Below are 17,792 nucleotides of genomic sequence, written 5' to 3'. Positions count from 1 at the left end.
CAGAGGCACAACAGTGGCAAAGAGCAGAGAAACGTGCCTTCTGATATTAGGGCTCCACAAACACAAGGCCCTGCAAGGTGCAGATGTGTCTGCAGGCACACCTGCTCGCTGGCTGAAGAGCTGTGCTGCGGTGTGTCCATCCCTGTTGTGGATACAGCATCCTGGAAGCTCTGGGATGGAGCCTGGTAGCTGTGTCTGGCTGGGTGGCGGGGAGGGAAGCTACGGCATTGCGCTCCAGATGCAGGAGACAGGGCCTCAGTTGTGGAGGATCATAAAACAGGAGCCAATTATGCCAGCTTGAAGCTCAGCCTTTGAGAGTGTGATGCTGATTCCCTGTGCGTACAGCACGTAAGCTAAGGATGCTCGATTGCACCCTCTTCCCTCTCCACTTCCCTAGAACCCAAACAATTGAGGTATTGTGGAAGGAACAAAACCTGAGACTGAGAGCAGTGAGTCATCAGCAGCAAGGAAGAGGAGGGCCAGTTCTGCAGCTGAACTCAATCAGCAGTGATCCAGGCTGTGCTGGTTTATTTACACCTGCTGCTTGCTCTGCCCTTCCTCTCTTGTCAAGCTCTCTGGCCCCTGCTGGCATGAGCCACGCGGAGATGAAAAGCCCAATAAATGCCACATCTTGTATTTTAGAAACAAGCCTATCTGTCATCTGAGCTGCAAGGCTGATTAAAAAAAACCATCTTGTATACTTGAAATATGCCAGTATTTCACTGGAAGCATCTACAGCTCAAAGCTTACCATAGCCCAGAAGTAGTTTGCCATCTTGTGCCGGTTTTGAAGTACTGCCCATACAAACAAATCCCTCCAAGGATTTTCAGTTTTCTGGTTCATATCCAAGGGGCCAGGTACTTGCTTTGTATTCATTTTATCCTGAAATATGGTTTGTATAAATTAAAAACTGCTTTTCAGTCTCATTCCATGCAAATGACATGATCTAAACTGCGCTTGGCCTTGCCAGCTACTTCATATTCTTTTTATTCTTCTTTTTCTTTTCTGTAGGAATAAGAAGTAATTAGTTCATCCTGTACTGAATCAAAGGACCCTTGTGTCCCAGATATAACTCAATATGTGTGAGAACGTTCTGGATGAAACCGTGACTCCATTGAAGTCAATGGTAAAGCTCTCATTGAGTTTATTAAGGCCAGGGTTTCACCATTGGTGTGTAATATCATACAAGGCAAACCTGTGATTAACTAATCTGAGCTTGCCTTCAGTTATATTGGATTCTGCTCAACTGCCACAGAGGACATGGTTTCAGATAGAAGGGAACAAAAGGCATTTTATTTCAGCAGAAAAAAATCTCGCCAAGGCCCTGTACAGGACAAGAATAGAGTACGTCAATACACTCTTTCTAGTCTTTCCTTTGAGAAACCTCTCTCTCATGCAGGGAGTATTTTAAGTAGAACACTGCTTATTCCACTGGCATTTGATAAAAATCTCCCCAGAGGAAGTATGGCAACTTAGGTCAAGTTCTGAGTTTTAAGTATATTCAAAACCTGCCTTTATATCTGTTGTGTTAATTAGAAGCAGCCAGAGCAATGTATTTTTTTTTTAAATAAAACAAGTTTTTTTGTGAGGATATATTTTTTAATCACTTAAACTATACAATTCTGTTCAAAGTTATTTTAATGGCATTTTTTGGGTGTGTTGGTATTTGTCTTTTTCTTCAGATTGTAGTGAGCTATTTAATCAACTGAATTCCATTGAAAACCCTGCAGGAGACAAAAATATCCTCTTTGTAACCACTAACCTGAAATAAGACTCACAATTTAGCAGCAGTGACACTGGTTCCCCAGTACAGTGATGCTCTTTCTGTTGCCAATGATAATGGGATTGAGCCACTGGTGACATCCCTGGGAAGAAACTTTTAAAGGAAAAAAGCCAGTAGACAGTGTGATCTGGTATCTGAATTGGGCCTTGTTCACAGCACGAGGCTTTAGCTCACTTACTGCCAAACCCCACAAAGGTAAGTGAGGTTTCAGGGGCAATCTCACTTATTTCTGTAAAATTTTTAAGTCTGGAGTCTGCTTCATGACTTCAAAGATATTACCCCAAATTGATTGTCCTCGTGAACAGAAAAATCCTGACTAGGTTAAAACTTAGTTTTTCATACTACTAATTAATTTAACTCGGCTTTATGATCTTAATGAAATTTCTCTGTACCCCTCTGTCTTGAAATCATGCATCCAAACTTATTTCCAATGCTCTTGCAAGAACTTTGGCATACCTATGAGTTTCAATGTTAAATATACTGTCAAAATGCAAAAATTATGATCTATCTATTGCATAATTGTGAACAGTGCACTCTAGATGTTCCATGGTGGTAGCCATCACATGTTTTCCTTGTCACATGTTGGCCAGGATGCTTGCCAGGGCCACTTCACACAGTCGTTCTTATTTCTTGCTGTGTGTTATGTCACTCACTAACAAGACTATAATGATCTAAAGTCAAATACAATGTACTGCACGTTATTGAATATCCAGTCTACTGCTACACAGTATAAAATATAATAATTTTCAGACCTGGGATTGAAAATGGCCATCGCCTGCTTGTCTTTGTCCTACCAAATATTGTCTTTCAAGTATTTCTGCTTGAAGTTCTGTATGAGAAATGCTGACTGCTATTTTTATGTCTAATTACTCCTTAGTAAACGTAAATCTATCTCTTCATATTCCCCATATATCTTTCATCGAATCTGCTCTTACATGTGTGAGGCTAAGAAGATCAACAAACTATAGTCCATGTGAAAGGTGCTAGAATGAGGAATGGTCTGTGGAAGTTGTGCTAGGAGAAAGAGAGAGATACAGGGGCCTCTGCAGATCCTGAAACAGATGCCATATCTTAGCACTAGTTCAAGGTACAGTAAAACCTTGCATAAAACTCCACGTGCAGAGGGGAAGAAAGAGGAAACACAACCTATCTCAGAAATTCATTTATTTTCCTTTTTAATTTTTAAATCAAAAAGATTAGAACATTTTAGGTGTAGTAATAATGAGCTGAGAAAAGCAAATGAGAAACTGAAGTGACTGTTTCTCTCATCTTTCCTTCCCTGCCCCACCCCCAAAGGCTAGACATAGTTAAAATTTCTCAAATTCTAAATTGGAAGGGAGCAGGACTATGATGGAAAGTTGTAACTCACATATTTCTTCTTGCCTCCATGTCTGAGTTCTTGATAGAAATCTTTGCATGTGTCATGGAGAAGATCCTTGAGAACTCTAGAGACCTCATTGAGAGTGAAAAGTGGGCAGGTCGTCTTCTGCCCCTTATGCTGTTGCCCTGCCAAGGTCAGCTTGCTTTCTTCATGTTTCTTCAGTAGAAGTTCATAGAGGAGACACTTCTGAGAAATGGAACAGTAGAGTCTTTGCAGACGACTATATGTCAGGAATTCAGATATGTTAGCTCCATTGTCAACAAATAATTTTACGAATTCTGGCTTGTCATTGACCAAAGCATCCATCATCACTTCTTCCAGGTCACAGGACTAGATTGATGAACGGAGGAAAAAAAAAAGAATTTTTTTGAGGTAATAATGGATGGATGAGGAGGGAGTAAGATTTAACATAAGGACATGCATGTATTGTTTTCTACCAGGTCAACAGCGGGTACGAGAAAGAGAGGTAGAACTCTCTTCATTCATCTATGACAGAATGTCTATGTAAGCATTAATGCAAAAACATCAACACAAATAGCATGCTGTAGGAGTCGTGGTGATGTTAGGTACCCACCACACTGGGTATTTATACAACAGTTGGAAATATTCTTCCTACTGTCTTCTAACAGTAATATCCACATGCTGCTTTTGCTTTGTAAGCTCGGGTACCTTTGCTTTAAAGGTCTGTACAGACGAGGGGGGAAAGATTCTCACCCCCAAAGTGCTCAAGAAGAGACTGATCACTGAATTATTCCTCTATCTTTAGCCATTATCATATAGGGGACCAGAGAGACAGACAGCCTAAGGAAGCATACTGCCACTGCCTAAAATAGTAGTGGAGAATGCAGGTAGTGTTAAAAACTGAAGTCTTCTATCAGATCTTTCAGTGTCCTGTACACATTGGATTATACATCAATTGTCCTCTAAGGCAATAAAACTTGGTACCTTCCACTCCACGTCACCATTGAATATTTCACTTTTAGCTATGTCCACTCGATTCCAGGCCACTGCCAGCTTCAGTTCATCCAGATATTCCTGGGCGTCCTGACTGAGACTTTTACAGGCTGGCAAAAATAGAAAATGCAAATAAATTCAGTACTTCACGCTTGTTATGTTTAATTTAATATAGTATTGGTAATTAGATTAGTAATACAAACTTTCCTTCAGCTATCACAGGTCTGTGGGTTGCTTAACTAGGAACCCTTCATAACATTTTTTTTCCTAACTTAAGAAATATTAATATTAAACAATCTTAATTATTGCTAACTGACTTCTCTATTGAAATGTCAAGTTTAAATGTCTGTAGGATTTTAAAAAGGAACCCTGGCCTTCAGAAAGCAGAGGGGGGCTATTGTTTTTGTCTTGTTTCAATTAACACATTAGGAGTAGAAGGTCTTTTTTTTTTTTTTCTATGCTAAATTTTGGCTAGCACAAAAAATTAACACAAACTGAAATGGGTGGCAGAGCAAGTAATTTCTTCTTTCAGAAGATACACTGAAGATTTCTTATAGGGAAAATGGATTGTTTCTGAACTAAGGCAGTTCAGGTCTACTTGCATTTCTTGTGTTTGTTGTATTTTATTTTTTTTCTTAAATGGCATATAATTGGAATTACTGCTCCAGTATATATCAGTTTTTCTACAACCTCTACTACTAAGAAAAGCAAGTAGTGAAATAAAGGAGTGATTAAAATAGTGCTATACAATAGCATAAGATTAAAAACCAAACACTATTTTAAAGCAAGGTTACAAGAGAGATAGTAACTGCCACAGTTGGTCTGTCCATAAACAAATAGAAAAACTCAGCATCAGAAATGAAATCTGATCCAACAGCCAACTGAGCTTGCTCTGGACAAGAATTAAATACATTTATGACATAGAAGTCATCAAATAAGACAGATATGACACTGTGCTGCACTTGTATTTCTTACCTTTTACTAAAGCTTTCAAAATGACTGTGTCTAGTTCTTCTGAATTGTCTTGCTCAAAGTTGTGCAGAGTTAGAAGATGTGGGTGTGAAATAATGTTCCGAATCTATTGGGAGGTGAAACAAAAATCATTTATGCATTGTTCTACTGCTATATATTAATGCCTACGAGCCCAGTGAGATTCACCCATACAATATTTCCCCAAAACTTACGTTCTAATTGAAAAGCTGAGGTTTGGCAAGAAGACAAACACTGTTAGTTTTCCATATACAAATAAGTCTCCTAAGGCAAGGAGGGAGTTACTGCATTCTCCAAAGTCATCTAGCAGACAAGGAGGAGCAGAACTTGGACATCCTGAGAACCAGAGCAGTGCTTTAATTAAAAGATCCTTCCTTAACTCACATTCTTATTTGACTCATAGTCCTGCTTTGGAAGCATACCACTAGTTTTGTTTTACCTTTTCCTCTTTTGACATTTAAGTTTTGCTCTCGGAGTTGTTTATTTAAAAGCATAGTCTTTAAACCTTCTTTGAGTAAAAGTCATCAAATATTGATATACACAGTACTCTTCTCTTTCCTTCTGCTTCTCTATTTATTGAGTTTTCTTTCCCGCAGTGCAGCTGCAGCGAGACTTTGTGAGCATCTGGCAATATTGCTTCTAGATGCCCTTCCATCCCCTTGTGTTAGTGATCTGGCAAAGTTCTCCCGAATGGAATTATAAGTGGAACTTTTAAAGCTAAGGATTATGGCAGGGACTGCAAAGAGTAAGTAATGGGTCAGGTCAAGTGGACTTGGTTTATCTCAGAGGCACGCAGCGCTCTTCAGTCTTCACCTAAAGACAATGTCAGAGTGGTTTTTTGTTCTTTAAAACTGACGCATAGCAGTTTAAATCTAGTAAGTATGCCTCAAGACAAAGAGTGAGGAAAATCTATTAATCTATTTTGTCTTTCCTTTTTAAGAATGCACATAACTGACAATAGACAGGATAATTTCTGAACACCCTTTATTCTTTTTGATTTATTCATGCTTATCCACAACTAGGCTTCCATTTAACAGCTGTAAGATCATGAATTAGGTCTCTTCTCTCACAGCTGCACAAGATCCACAGCTGTGGAGTATAAATAATGCTTCGTGTCCTCCAGAACGACTGTGGGGTTCCCGGGTGCTGGCTGTTACTTGAAGAAATAATGGAGGAAGGACAGAGCTCTAAGTGTTCAGCTGAATCACTAGGACAAAGCAGTTTGTATGATCAACTGAGCACTTGATTTCAATGTTAGAGAGGTATTCTATGACATTAGTGCCAGACCACTGGAGTACCCAAAACTTCTGGGCAGCTTCTTGTCAAACCTGTACTGAATGGACCACAGAAGCTAGAAATGGTAGGAGAAAGCTTGTGAATATCATGCACGTAACTATCAAACATGTGAGCTCACTGTTGCTGTCCATCGGAGAATGTCCTTCCCCAAGAAGGTTTCTGCTGGGAATTTCTCCTTAAGTTGCTTTTCAACAGCTTCTGGCGTGATAAGCTGCGGGTCATTCATGAATGCAGCCAAGATGTCGGCTGTGCCCCCAGACCCTGCTAAGATAAGCCAGGGAGCAGAATTTTCCAAGCCGCTGCAAATTTTCTGTAGTTTAAAAAGTACATTTTAGAATTCATATATGGAAGGAAAGTGTTATTCAAAAGAAGGATTTCTGGCAGACTAGTAATAAATGTGTACCTAAACCAGATTCACTGTGGAGTCAGTCCAGACTCTTGTAAGCTATTAGAATTTTTCTGGTTCTGTGGTGGGCTGTCCATGTACAGGCTCCTGACTGAGTAGCTAAGGAACCTGATTTTGACAAACAATGCATAAAGTTTCTTTGTCCCTCATTTCCACCCAACTCCCTGCAGTTTGTATTTCAGCACAATCAAGTACAAGAGGAGCACTATACAGAAATTCCTAGCAGGCTCTTCTGGCTGCTAAACCTGGTGATACATTCTGTAAATCAGGAATTTGCCTCTGGGAATAAACTTTGGACCACAGGAAAAAACTACTGAAGTGTGGCAACTACAAGAGTTAAAGGCTGGTACTTCTGTTACTTATGCAATTAGAATGAGTCAGGCAGGTTGTTGAGAGACAAAAGCATCATAATTGCGACAATGACTATTTGCTGCCCATCTACTTCTTACTCTAGATGTATGCAAGAAGCTAATGAGTTTCTAAGAATCCAACTATTGATTCTCTGTTGTATAAGGGTGGGTTTTTTTAGTTTAGTTTTTTCATTATTTTTTTTTAACAACTGTTGTAATCCTTGGTATGTGTTATCCAATTTGTATCTAAGAAATTTATATTCTAAAAAAGCACAATTGGCTATTCATTCCCAGCATGTGTAAATTTAGGGCAGCTCCAAACAGTCACCTTTGCTTTCCGAGTCTCTTTGTTCTCTAGAACTTTGAAAAGAGGATTTATACATTGTGATATGTGATTTTTCAGCACCCAGGATATAGAGAAAACTGCCATATTTAGCTTCTAGAAGGAAAGCTCAAGAGGTGACATAATCCTGGTTTAAACAGTGAGATTTCTGATAGTAGTGTGTGTTTTATACCAGCTGACAAAGATATGACAAGACTAGAAAACATCACTAGAAATGAGTCATTGTTCTGAAAGAGGTTGCCAGCTTGTGTCACAGAGTCTCATCACTTGGAAACTTTAAATTATGGTTAAATGTCTTCCTAAAGATACTGTAGAGTATTCCTCTTCTTCTGGGAGTATTATTAAAAAAATGCTGTGTGGACATACAAAGTAGCAAAATAAAATACCAGTAAAACTAAAACAGAAATCAAAACCTATTTCCTAGTTAACAGGTTCTTCAAGTTGTAGAACTACTCAGGAAAAAATCAAAACATCCTTTGCTGAAGAAGGTATGGGATTGTTAGCAGACAACTACCCAGCCTTCTATCCTCTAATGTATTTTTGCTCAGTGGAACTGGGACACAGTAGTTTTAAATGGCATATCTAGCAAGCCTGATCTTGTACTTCCTCTGAGCTCTGTGACAGAGACAGTCGTCTCAGTGTTTCTAGACAGCGCTGAATGATTCATCTTTTTTTTGTATGTGATCTTGAGTAATAGCAGAGTATTTCTACTTTGCTAGAACTGGAGCTGGCTTCTGCGGATTTGTTTTGGTTTTGGATTCCTTCTTCTCACTGTATGAGCTGGCAATGGAAGCTTTAATGATCAGCTGGTGCCTATCCAAAAGGAAATATTTCTCCCAAACAAATACTGGCAAATTTGCTATGAACAGAATTCAGTTCTTAATGCTGTATAGATATTAATTTTGACTTCATGTAAAGTGCCAGTACTTGTGTTTGCCATCCAGCAATTAATTTTCCATTAATTTTCCATTAATTACTTAGCACCAGTTAATTAATTTTTCTAAAGTTGCAAACAGCTTCTTACCTCAAGTGTGCCTGGTCCTCCATTTACCAGTAAGCAAAGTACAGGGATCTCAATGCTACCCGTTCCTGTGAAATAGATGGTTTAATTTTTAAAAAGGTAGCAGCTTTCACAAAACTATTGTGTTTTTACTGACGCCTTGAAAATACTTCTCCTCTTATATGCTGGTTTGGTACCTACCAGCCTGTGGAAAGCAGGCAATTGCAGAAGCAAGTGGCGAAAGAAGAGAATGACACTGTGACCTGGCAGATAGGGTCTTAGTCTAAGATTCTGGACAAAGGCACCTTTGCCTCAGATGTCTTGCGTGATCCCCAGCAAGCAGTCCAGTCTGTTCTCACCTCGGTACACCTCAACTGCTAAATGAGGACATTGGCACTTCTGTATGTCATACTACTGTTGAATTTTAAAGCTATTTATTTACTGCAAAGTGATCAGATAGTGGAGTAATGTAGCTGCACTATGGTGCAAGACTGTTAGGTTTTCAGAGAGGCAGCTACCATTATTTATATTAAGCTACATTAGAAGTCAAAAGCTGTCAGTTTGTCCCAGGTGTTATGCATGTCTATAGCATGTGCAGGAAAGTGTAGTGGAATCCAAGAGAAAAGCCTGATAAAAGGAAGAGGCTAACTATGTAGACCAGGTAGGTGAGATGAGTCAGACATGAATTGATAGAAACCATATACTCTTTGTTACTGTGCTTAAACAGTTTAAAATTCCATTCAGCACAGTCTAATGTGGTGATTATTAATAACATGAATAACATAATCTTATAAATTTAAAATAAATAAATTTAAATGAAATATTTAACATGCCATGGGGAGCAAGGGAAGAAATCATGTAGGCTTCCCTGTCTTAGCCATCCACCCACTTATTTGTAGACGGTTTATACTGTAAATGCTGAACTCTGTAATCCGAAGGTGACTATAGATTGGCCTAAAGGAGCTCACTCAAAACACTAGCATCATGAGATGAATACCTCTTCCAGTTGGAAGATAAAAGGCATTTGGTTCAAACAATTTTTTGATGTTTCCCTTTGTAGGTCTCCCAGAGCAGTGTACAGATCTTCAATTGTTATGTGTTGGATCTGTAGTGGGATCACTACAGAGATAAGGTAGAACTGAGCTGTAGCCAGGACATAATTGGCAAGTAACTTCATTTGTTTTAGTAAATGACATAGCATAGCCCTGTGAGGTGATGCTCTAGTTTGAAGAATGACCTCTGTGATTGCAGGTTCCACAACATATGTTTATGGCTTCAAATATTCTTCATTTACCATGGATTTAGATAAAATTTAGCTGGAGAAGGGGCAGAGTGTGTGTGTGATTCTGACTTGAAGGTGGGAAGTCCTTAACTGGAAAGAATATTCAGCATATAAAAAAATTTCCTCTGGATAATTTATAGGTATTTTTTAAAATAGGGAGATTCTGCATGACCTTATTAAAGTGTTTTTCTTCAGTAAAGTCACATAGCTTTGCTGGCTTTGAATATAAATGAGCTTAGATTAATGATATTGGCTTTGTTTATAGAAGATATCACTGAATTCAGCGTGTTCCAGTGAAATATTTGTTTCATGAATCAACATTTTTTTTGTTGGAAAACTGTTCCACTGAGATTTGTTCAATCAGATTCTGTTTGTGAGCAGAAAGAGGCTGCTTTCTAATTCTCAGCACTGCAACCTCAGACTACCCTTACAGGCCACCTGTGGTCTTTCCTATCCAAGTCACCAGATGAGCATTCTTTGGGTGTATTCATGTTCTCAGGTACATCTGTGCAACCACACCATAGGCTATGTAATTGAATATTCCATTGATGCATACAAGTGCGAATAAGTGAGCCCTCCCTTCTGTTTCCCCTGTGCTAGCACTGCAGGTATTACAGAAACAAAGGGAAGGTAGAAGTAATTGTATTAGCACTACAACTGAATTATTTTCTCAAATAGCAATAGGAGGCCTGCCCAATACTCAGGTCTCATTATAAACAAAGGTCACGTAGACTTAGATGGCCATTAGATGCTACATTGTTTACCCAGGATAAAATTTTATCCTGAAATAAATATGACTTCAAATATTTCAGAGGCCTTTGGAACAAGTCTTTTCTTCCACTGTGGGAGCAATTCAAGACCCTGTGTGTGAGAGAGGATAAAAGTACACAACAATGAACGTCCATCTCTTGGAGCCACTGGTTAAGGCACTTAAAGCTGGATTTATTTTCCATTTGTTGTGTTTTTATGCAATTTGAGCTATGCTTTGAAGATCAGCTTTGAGCTATGTTTAAGGAGATGTGATAAAAGTCAGAATTTTTTTGTTCAAAGAGCAGCTTTCTCAACTTCAGAAGTCACCTTAGTTCTGCCTCTTACATAATGACAAATGTGTTTACTTGATCTTGCCTCTGTAGATGATTGTACAATTTGAGAATTGGACTGGCCTTTGATAAGGCCGGGGCCCACAGGAATCACTTTGATATCAGTATAATTCAAGTTAGCATGCCTATATAAAGTCTACTTACCACCATATCCAGTACGCTGTTCTGAAATATGCTTTTCCAAGGTGAGACGTAGCTTAGTGGTTCCATCTGGCTCATCTGGTGTTATGTGATCCACCAAAATAAAATGGGAATGGTTGTGATCCAGGGAATACAGTGGGCCTTGGATATTATCATCTGATTCGTAGCGTACAAGACAGTCATTCTAGAGACAGGAAGAGAGATGTTAGTGTTTGCTACAAAACTCAGCCCATGTTTTCATGTGCTTCATCTCCATTTTTGTGTTGTCTGTTCCTTGATATAGCACGCCACCTTTGAGAAACTTGAATATATTATTTGAAAATCTCTGAAGCTTCCTTCTTGGGCTCTGAAAAATATTGCACCAAATATAGTACTAGTGCATAAAAAAATTAAGTAACTGTCCTGGTTTCAGCTGAGATAGAGTTAATTTTCTTCCTAGTAGCTGCTGTGTTTTGTATTTAGTACGAGAATGGTGTTGATAACACATACTGGTTTGGTTGTTGCTAAGTGGTGCTTATATTAAATCAAGGACCCTTTCAGCTGCCTATAGGAACTGAGAGGGAGCGTAGACAGGACAAGCTGGCAAAAGCAATATTCCATATGATAGATGTCACGCTCAGTGTGTACATGGGGGTGGCCAGGGAGGCAGGAATCTGCAACCACTGCTTGGGATGGGCTGGGCAATCGATCATCTGGTGGTGAGCAATTGTATTGCATATCTTATTTTGTATATTCTTTTATCATTATTGTTGCTATTATTATCTCTTCCATTACTGTTCTATTAAACTGTCTTTAACTCAACCCAGGAGGTTTCCTTTTTTTCTAATTCTCCTCCCCTGTCCCGCAGGGAGGCGGGGGGAGCGAGTGAACAGCTGCGTGGTCCTGGTTGCCAGTTAGGGTTAAATCACGACAATCACCCAGAGGAGAAGTTCCTTCATGCTGTGGATAGAAGAGTTGAGTGCGCTGCATAGCATGCCCCTAAGTGGCTTTCTGAAATGAAGTTGCATACAGTCAAACTGGAGAAGAGAAATATCCTTCAAAACAAGGTGAAAAAGACTATAATCAGGCATGTTGCCGTGGCTTCTTTCCCTGTCAGCAGCTCCAGGAAGTGTAGGAACATCAGAGGCTGTTCCAGGAAAAAAAAGCAGTAATTTCGCATGTACTTTCCAACAGCAGGTGCCACTAATTTGTTTTACCACCTCCTCGCTGTCTCTCATTTGTTGGGGAAAGCTTCTTGACACAACTAATTTGCCTTCAAATTTTGTTTTGACAGAGGGCGTGCCTATATTTTGCTGCCATGTAACATTAAGCCTTCTTGCCAAAGATCTGGCCTTTGATTAGGACCCGGAGGCACAACAACCAATTGAAAAAGTCCCTCAGGGATTTTCGTATTTATTCTCTAAAAATGTGGAATGTTTAAAGCATGCAATTAACACAAGAGAGATGGGAGGGATCCACTGATTTCAGGGCTTGTTTTTCTCCTTGCCAGTGTGGATTGTTAGCTCTATTTTATACAACAAGCTGCCTGTGTTAGTGCCAAGTCTAAAGAGAACTAGGTTTAGATCAACATCCTTGTCTATAGTTCCTTTGTCTTAAAGTTACTGACTAAAATCCAGAACGTCTTTGGGTGGAAGCGGTGCCAAAAGTCACAGGGCCAGGAACGCTCCATGTAAAATATTCCTTGACAAAGGATTTGGGCCTTAGATAAGGGGGAGAAAATCTAATGCAATAAAAAGGCCAGAGCACTTGTTTTGTAGCTGCTGGTTGGGAAAGATCCAGATGCATTTTGACCACGTAGCCTGGGAGGGAGTTGAAATACTTACTTTACATTTGCCAAAGCAACTTCTATGAACAAAATTCATAAACACAACAAACCGAATTCTTTCCTCTGAGGTCCTTTTGGGCCAGTTCAGCTACACAAATAGGTTAAAGTCTTCCAGCTAAGGAGTCCCACCTGGTAGAGCACACAGGTAGCTGTCCTTGGCTAAGGACAGGAAAAGGGGAAGCCCAATGACAATAACTTGCTAGCTGGTGCTTGCTAGCCTGCCTGAGAGAAGAACCAGGTGTGAGTTCAAAGGGCTGGGTTTGTCGTTTGTTTCTTAGCTTCTGCAGGGAAGGAAAATAGCACAGAGGAACTGTCATTACACACCTACTTTATTGTTATAAAAGTTTCCTTAGGACAGACTGTATGTACACTGGCAAGAAGGTCATGCCATATTTTTCTTTTTTTCTCCAGATCAGTTCAGCCCCAACTTGTCTTGGTGCTTTCAGCAAGTTTTGTTGGATGAGGTTTTTAATTTGTGGGGATTTTCTGGTTTGTTGGTTGTTTTTTTCTCCCCAAGAACTTTGATTGCTTTGACCTGAATTGTGAAGTCCCTAGAGCTCCCAATAACTAGATGTAATCCTGCATGGCCAGCGTTTCTGGCGTGCTGCGTTAAGCAAGTTTTTGCATATTAGACAGCAATTCAGTGACCACTTAGGAAAATCTGGTTTTGAAATATTTATGCCTTATGTGCCAAGAAAACAGTATTTATGAAATAGCGTGGAGTAAGTGCTTCTGCAGTAAGTGGACAAGGGGAAAAGTATTAAAAGTAACTTATGAGGTGTGATTCTTTATTTTATTTTTTTTTTTAATTCTCCCCACCCGACGTTCATCCTTACCTCTGGTCGTTGAGCTGATGTCTAATGCTGTCACCTGCTGGACATTTACAGGATTGCTGCACAAAATCATTACGGTCTAACAATTCTTCCTGCTCTTTATTTCTGTTTTCCCCCAAAGTCCACTTTAAATTCCACTTTTGTTTTTATATACTTCTGCTTTTAGTAAAGGCGCAGCTTACTTCTGAACAATCCTGTGCCACAAGTAGAATAAGCGAAAAATACCTTTGTGTTATCCAGAATTTCTCTGTGCTGAATTTTTCTGAGTGAAGTTATTCCTATGGCAATCACTCTGACTTTGGATGAAGTGCTAGCCAGTGCATGATCTCGGACTGCTTGCACTAGATGTCTTGTTATTCCTACACGTAAAGCACTGGTAAAAATCCAGGCACCTGAAATTATTTTTAAAAAATAGTTAGATAATTTCTTTTTAATTGAACATGTTTGTGTGCCAAGTAACGTTACTTGCAGTACTGGATTTAAGGGGGTTTTTAGATAGATAAACTGTAGACAGGTCTTGATGGACTGTAACTTTTAGAATTGAAATACATATAAAGTATGTAAGACTTCAATAAGGAAAACAAGAAGAAATTCTATGCCCAAGCAAAGGTGCTTCACATATCACATGATGCAATGTTGCCGTCCTTACTCTGATGTCAGTACGCCCATCGAGAGTGCTGTGTCCAGTCTAGAGTCCCTTACTGCCTAAATATGAGCAGAAACATCACTATACCAAGCAGGTCTGACTGTTGCACGAGGAAGAGCAAAGGAATGGGGTGGAGGAAGTGGTTGGCTTGAACTGAGGGCTAAACAGCCCCATGCAATCACCTGGTAGCAGAAGGGTTTGGGCACAACCTGCTTAATCTGGGGCTCTTTCTCTTGTTCTTGGTTGGAGAGTGAAATCTTCGGGACAGTAGGATTTACAGCAGCATTGTTATGATGACAAGGAATTTGAAGAACCCTAGGTAAACACCTAACCAACCTTTTTTCAAATAGATAACATACACTGTCCAGTCTTAAGTATGGAAGGTGGCTGGAGAGAGAGAATATCTGTGTGGTACGGAAGTTTCTAGAAGAGCTTTGGTACCAGACTGTTTCATTACAAAAAGCAAAACTGTTACAATCTTGTCCGGAGCAGTGGAGCTAAGCCAATAGCTTGCTGTGAAATGTTTACGTTTACACATATTTTTACTTCATTTTGCAGGTATTTTCATAAAGTTATGGGGGAAAATGTCCTCTTAAATGAAAGCCACTTCCATGCATTTGTTTGCATTTGTTTGGGTTTGTTTTTAAATGCTTTTCACTACTCTTGTCATTCATGTGAACTGGCAGGGAGAAACTGAGCTGACATATTTTGTTGTTGTGTATTGCCAAGGTATTTTTGTTTAAACTTGAGTCTAATCATAGGATCTTTTACCTACAAAATCTGTTCAACTCTAGGATTTGAAGAAAACAATCTTAAAAAAATAAAAACTATTATAACATTATTTTGAATGGTAGCTAAAAAGGGAGAGAAAACAAGAATTCTTATTTTTGACCGAAATTCACTCCTGTTGAAGTCAAATTGCTATGCTGTCTTAAGAATTATTTTGCTATAGCACCGAAGAGCGACAATGTATTTGGTCCCATCTCATTCTATCTTTCTGATGCCATCTCTGAGGGAATTGTGTCAGATAATTTTACATTTCAGGAACAGTTGCCTAGAGTAATTTGTTTTGAAATTACTTATTTTTGCTGTTTCCAATACAGGTTGTCGGTTACATTCAGCAAAGCCTTGAACTTCCAAAAATAACCATGTGAGCAGTCCCATTGACATTAAAAGATCACCGGATGCTAGGTGTGAGAATCCATTAGGAATATAAATTCCTCCTCTAAAGCATAAAGCACTGACCTGTGCTTTGAGCTGCCTTTATAAGTCCTTTTTTTAAGGTGTCCCGTAGCCAAGGCTTCATCTGGAAATTTTCTTCTTCCCCTACTAAAGAGACAACCAAATTGGGAGCAGGTAGCTTCCATTTGTTGAGCATAACTTCAAATATAATTCCAGGGTGAATGGTACTTGGGACCTTAATAAACTTCAACAAACAAACAAACAAAAGAAGTTAATGGGACAGTAGAATACAGTAGAGATATTGTTCATGGTGAATGCAGAGGGAAATATATCCTCAGCTTGGTTATTTAAGAAAAAAGATTTTGAGCAAGACCTACTGAAAACTAAATATTAGGATTAATTTAGCTGGCTTCTGCACAATTGTACTCTTGCTAATTGGGTCAGTTCCATGGGTTAATTCTGTGTTGCAGACTGACATCTCTCTCTCTCCTTTGCTGCAATTCCCCTTGAACTGCCTTCAGTTCCATGGCAGTCTAGCAAAGCCAACAAATTTCTTGGAGACTTCTTGTTTCTGCACTAGCTGAAATATTTGCCTGATTCCATGTCTGTTTTTCAAGGACGTTACATGAATTTATCACCTCTTCCTTTTCTGTATATATTTTGGTTTTGCGCTTAAGACTTTACAATCAAACAAAATCTTAAGGCAGATTTCTGATCCTAGGAATTCCTTCTGCTTTAACATTAATGTATGTAAGGGACTAGTGAGGAGGTGGGTCTGTCCCTGTACATCCTTCTCTGTGTATCAGCAGAACAGAGAGAGAGACCTTTAAGAAGAGTCTTGAAACAGCTCAAAAGTATGTTTGAAATGTTGCCATAGTGATTAATTTTTGGCAGAAAGAGGTTAAAAGAGGGAAATGATGCAAAATGAAGGAAGATGGGCATATGACTATTTTTTTTTTAAAGGAAAAAGTGATCTTGTAGAAGGTCAGTGCAAGTAAAGCGATTGATTTCTGTATATTAATGGCCCTTATTTTAATCACATTCATGTTCAGGAAAGTATAGTCCCTACTTTGAGTACAATGTGGTGCCTCACACTCTGGCACATTGACCCTCACTGTTACAGTCTCTGTATCTAATACTAAGAAGTAACAGCCAAACAAGAGCAACAGTGTTAAAGGGTTAAAACTACTCAGTGCTGTACCTTTCCACGTTTCTTCCCAGAAGCTGTGAAGTCTATTTCTCCTATGCAGTATGGTAGTTCTCTTTTGAAAGCTTCCTCTTTGTCACTGCTGCAGAACTTGGCTTCCATTTCCTCCATTGAATTTGTAAGGTGGTCACCAGTGGACCAAAGTGTTCACTGAAGATGACAGAAGCTATTTAAACTGGAGAGGCCATAAAATCCATTAGTTTGCATCTAGCTGAGTTTTTAGTCAAATATTTTACTATTATGCCTATAAAGTTAATGTAAAATTGGAGGTGTTTGTACCAAATGGTGGACATTATATACAGGAGGAGATGGATTCCACACCAAAGCTATGTAACTTAAATTGTAAAAAGGCATGAAGGAGTAAGGTGCTCTTGACTCTTATTTAGCAGACAGAAAGCTGAGTTGCAAGGTGCAAGATCCTGCAATTTGTGCGAAGTCATGTGGGGTGTCTCAGAGCCCAAAGGCGGCCCTAATTCTACAAAAGAGAAAGAGGAGCCTCAGCCACTATTGCAAGCAACAACAGAGCTGTGTCAGTGACTGAGTCATGATTTCTTGATGTTGTTATGCATCATGCTACTATGACTTATATTATCCAGCATGAACACTAAATAACTAAGTGATGGCATTGTAGTCGTCTGAAGACACTTTAGGGGAGGTTTACTTGCTGTTTGCTGTAGGAAAAGGCTATTTATTCATAAGGCAGAGTATTTAAGGCCAGGCTGTACTCAAAAAGAACATACAGTTCAAAAAGGCAGGTGGTTTTCTCTATACGTGGCTACAGGAATGACAGCGAGTACTCTGTCCTAGAGCAAAGGTCATATAACAAGAGTTGTTCTTCTGCATTACATGAGACACTGAAAAGGTCTGCTTGCTTTTGCTGTGTTCCAGTTCAACCCAACTGATACAAATAGATTAATTTGAAAAATACGCTTTTCAACTTGTGAGCCTTATTTTGTTTCTTTTCAAAACAAAAAGCAATGAAATAGCTCTCTCCCCTCTGCCACCTTCTGCATATTCAAGGACATATTCACACCTTAAAAAAAATCCTTGTGATAGTAAGCCAGCAATGGTAA

General features: G+C 39.2%; 1 protein-coding gene across 1 annotated transcript in view; it reads right to left on the bottom strand.

Annotated features, from left to right (window-relative positions):
- The window catches only part of TRPM5 (transient receptor potential cation channel, subfamily M, member 5), a 39,308-nt gene extending 22,478 nt beyond the window's left edge, over window positions 1-16,830 (bottom strand). Inside the window, exons 1-10 of the mRNA XM_014959940.1 lie at window positions 16,714-16,830; window positions 15,576-15,756; window positions 13,910-14,076; window positions 11,030-11,210; window positions 8,528-8,592; window positions 6,523-6,714; window positions 5,094-5,196; window positions 4,110-4,228; window positions 3,153-3,494; window positions 751-882 (exon numbers count right to left, since the gene is read on the bottom strand). Of these exons, the coding sequence (XP_014815426.1) occupies window positions 751-882; window positions 3,153-3,494; window positions 4,110-4,228; window positions 5,094-5,196; window positions 6,523-6,714; window positions 8,528-8,592; window positions 11,030-11,210; window positions 13,910-14,076; window positions 15,576-15,756; window positions 16,714-16,830 (1,599 nt within the window). The remainder of the gene's footprint in view (window positions 1-750; window positions 883-3,152; window positions 3,495-4,109; window positions 4,229-5,093; window positions 5,197-6,522; window positions 6,715-8,527; window positions 8,593-11,029; window positions 11,211-13,909; window positions 14,077-15,575; window positions 15,757-16,713) is intronic.
- Window positions 16,831-17,792: the final 962 nt, after the last annotated feature.

The sequence above is a fragment of the Calidris pugnax genome, unplaced genomic scaffold (genome assembly GCF_001431845.1).
Source record: "Calidris pugnax isolate Ruff unplaced genomic scaffold, ASM143184v1 scaffold435, whole genome shotgun sequence".
NCBI lineage: Eukaryota > Metazoa > Chordata > Aves > Charadriiformes > Scolopacidae > Calidris > Calidris pugnax.
This window is presented reverse-complemented; position numbering and strand designations above follow the sequence as displayed.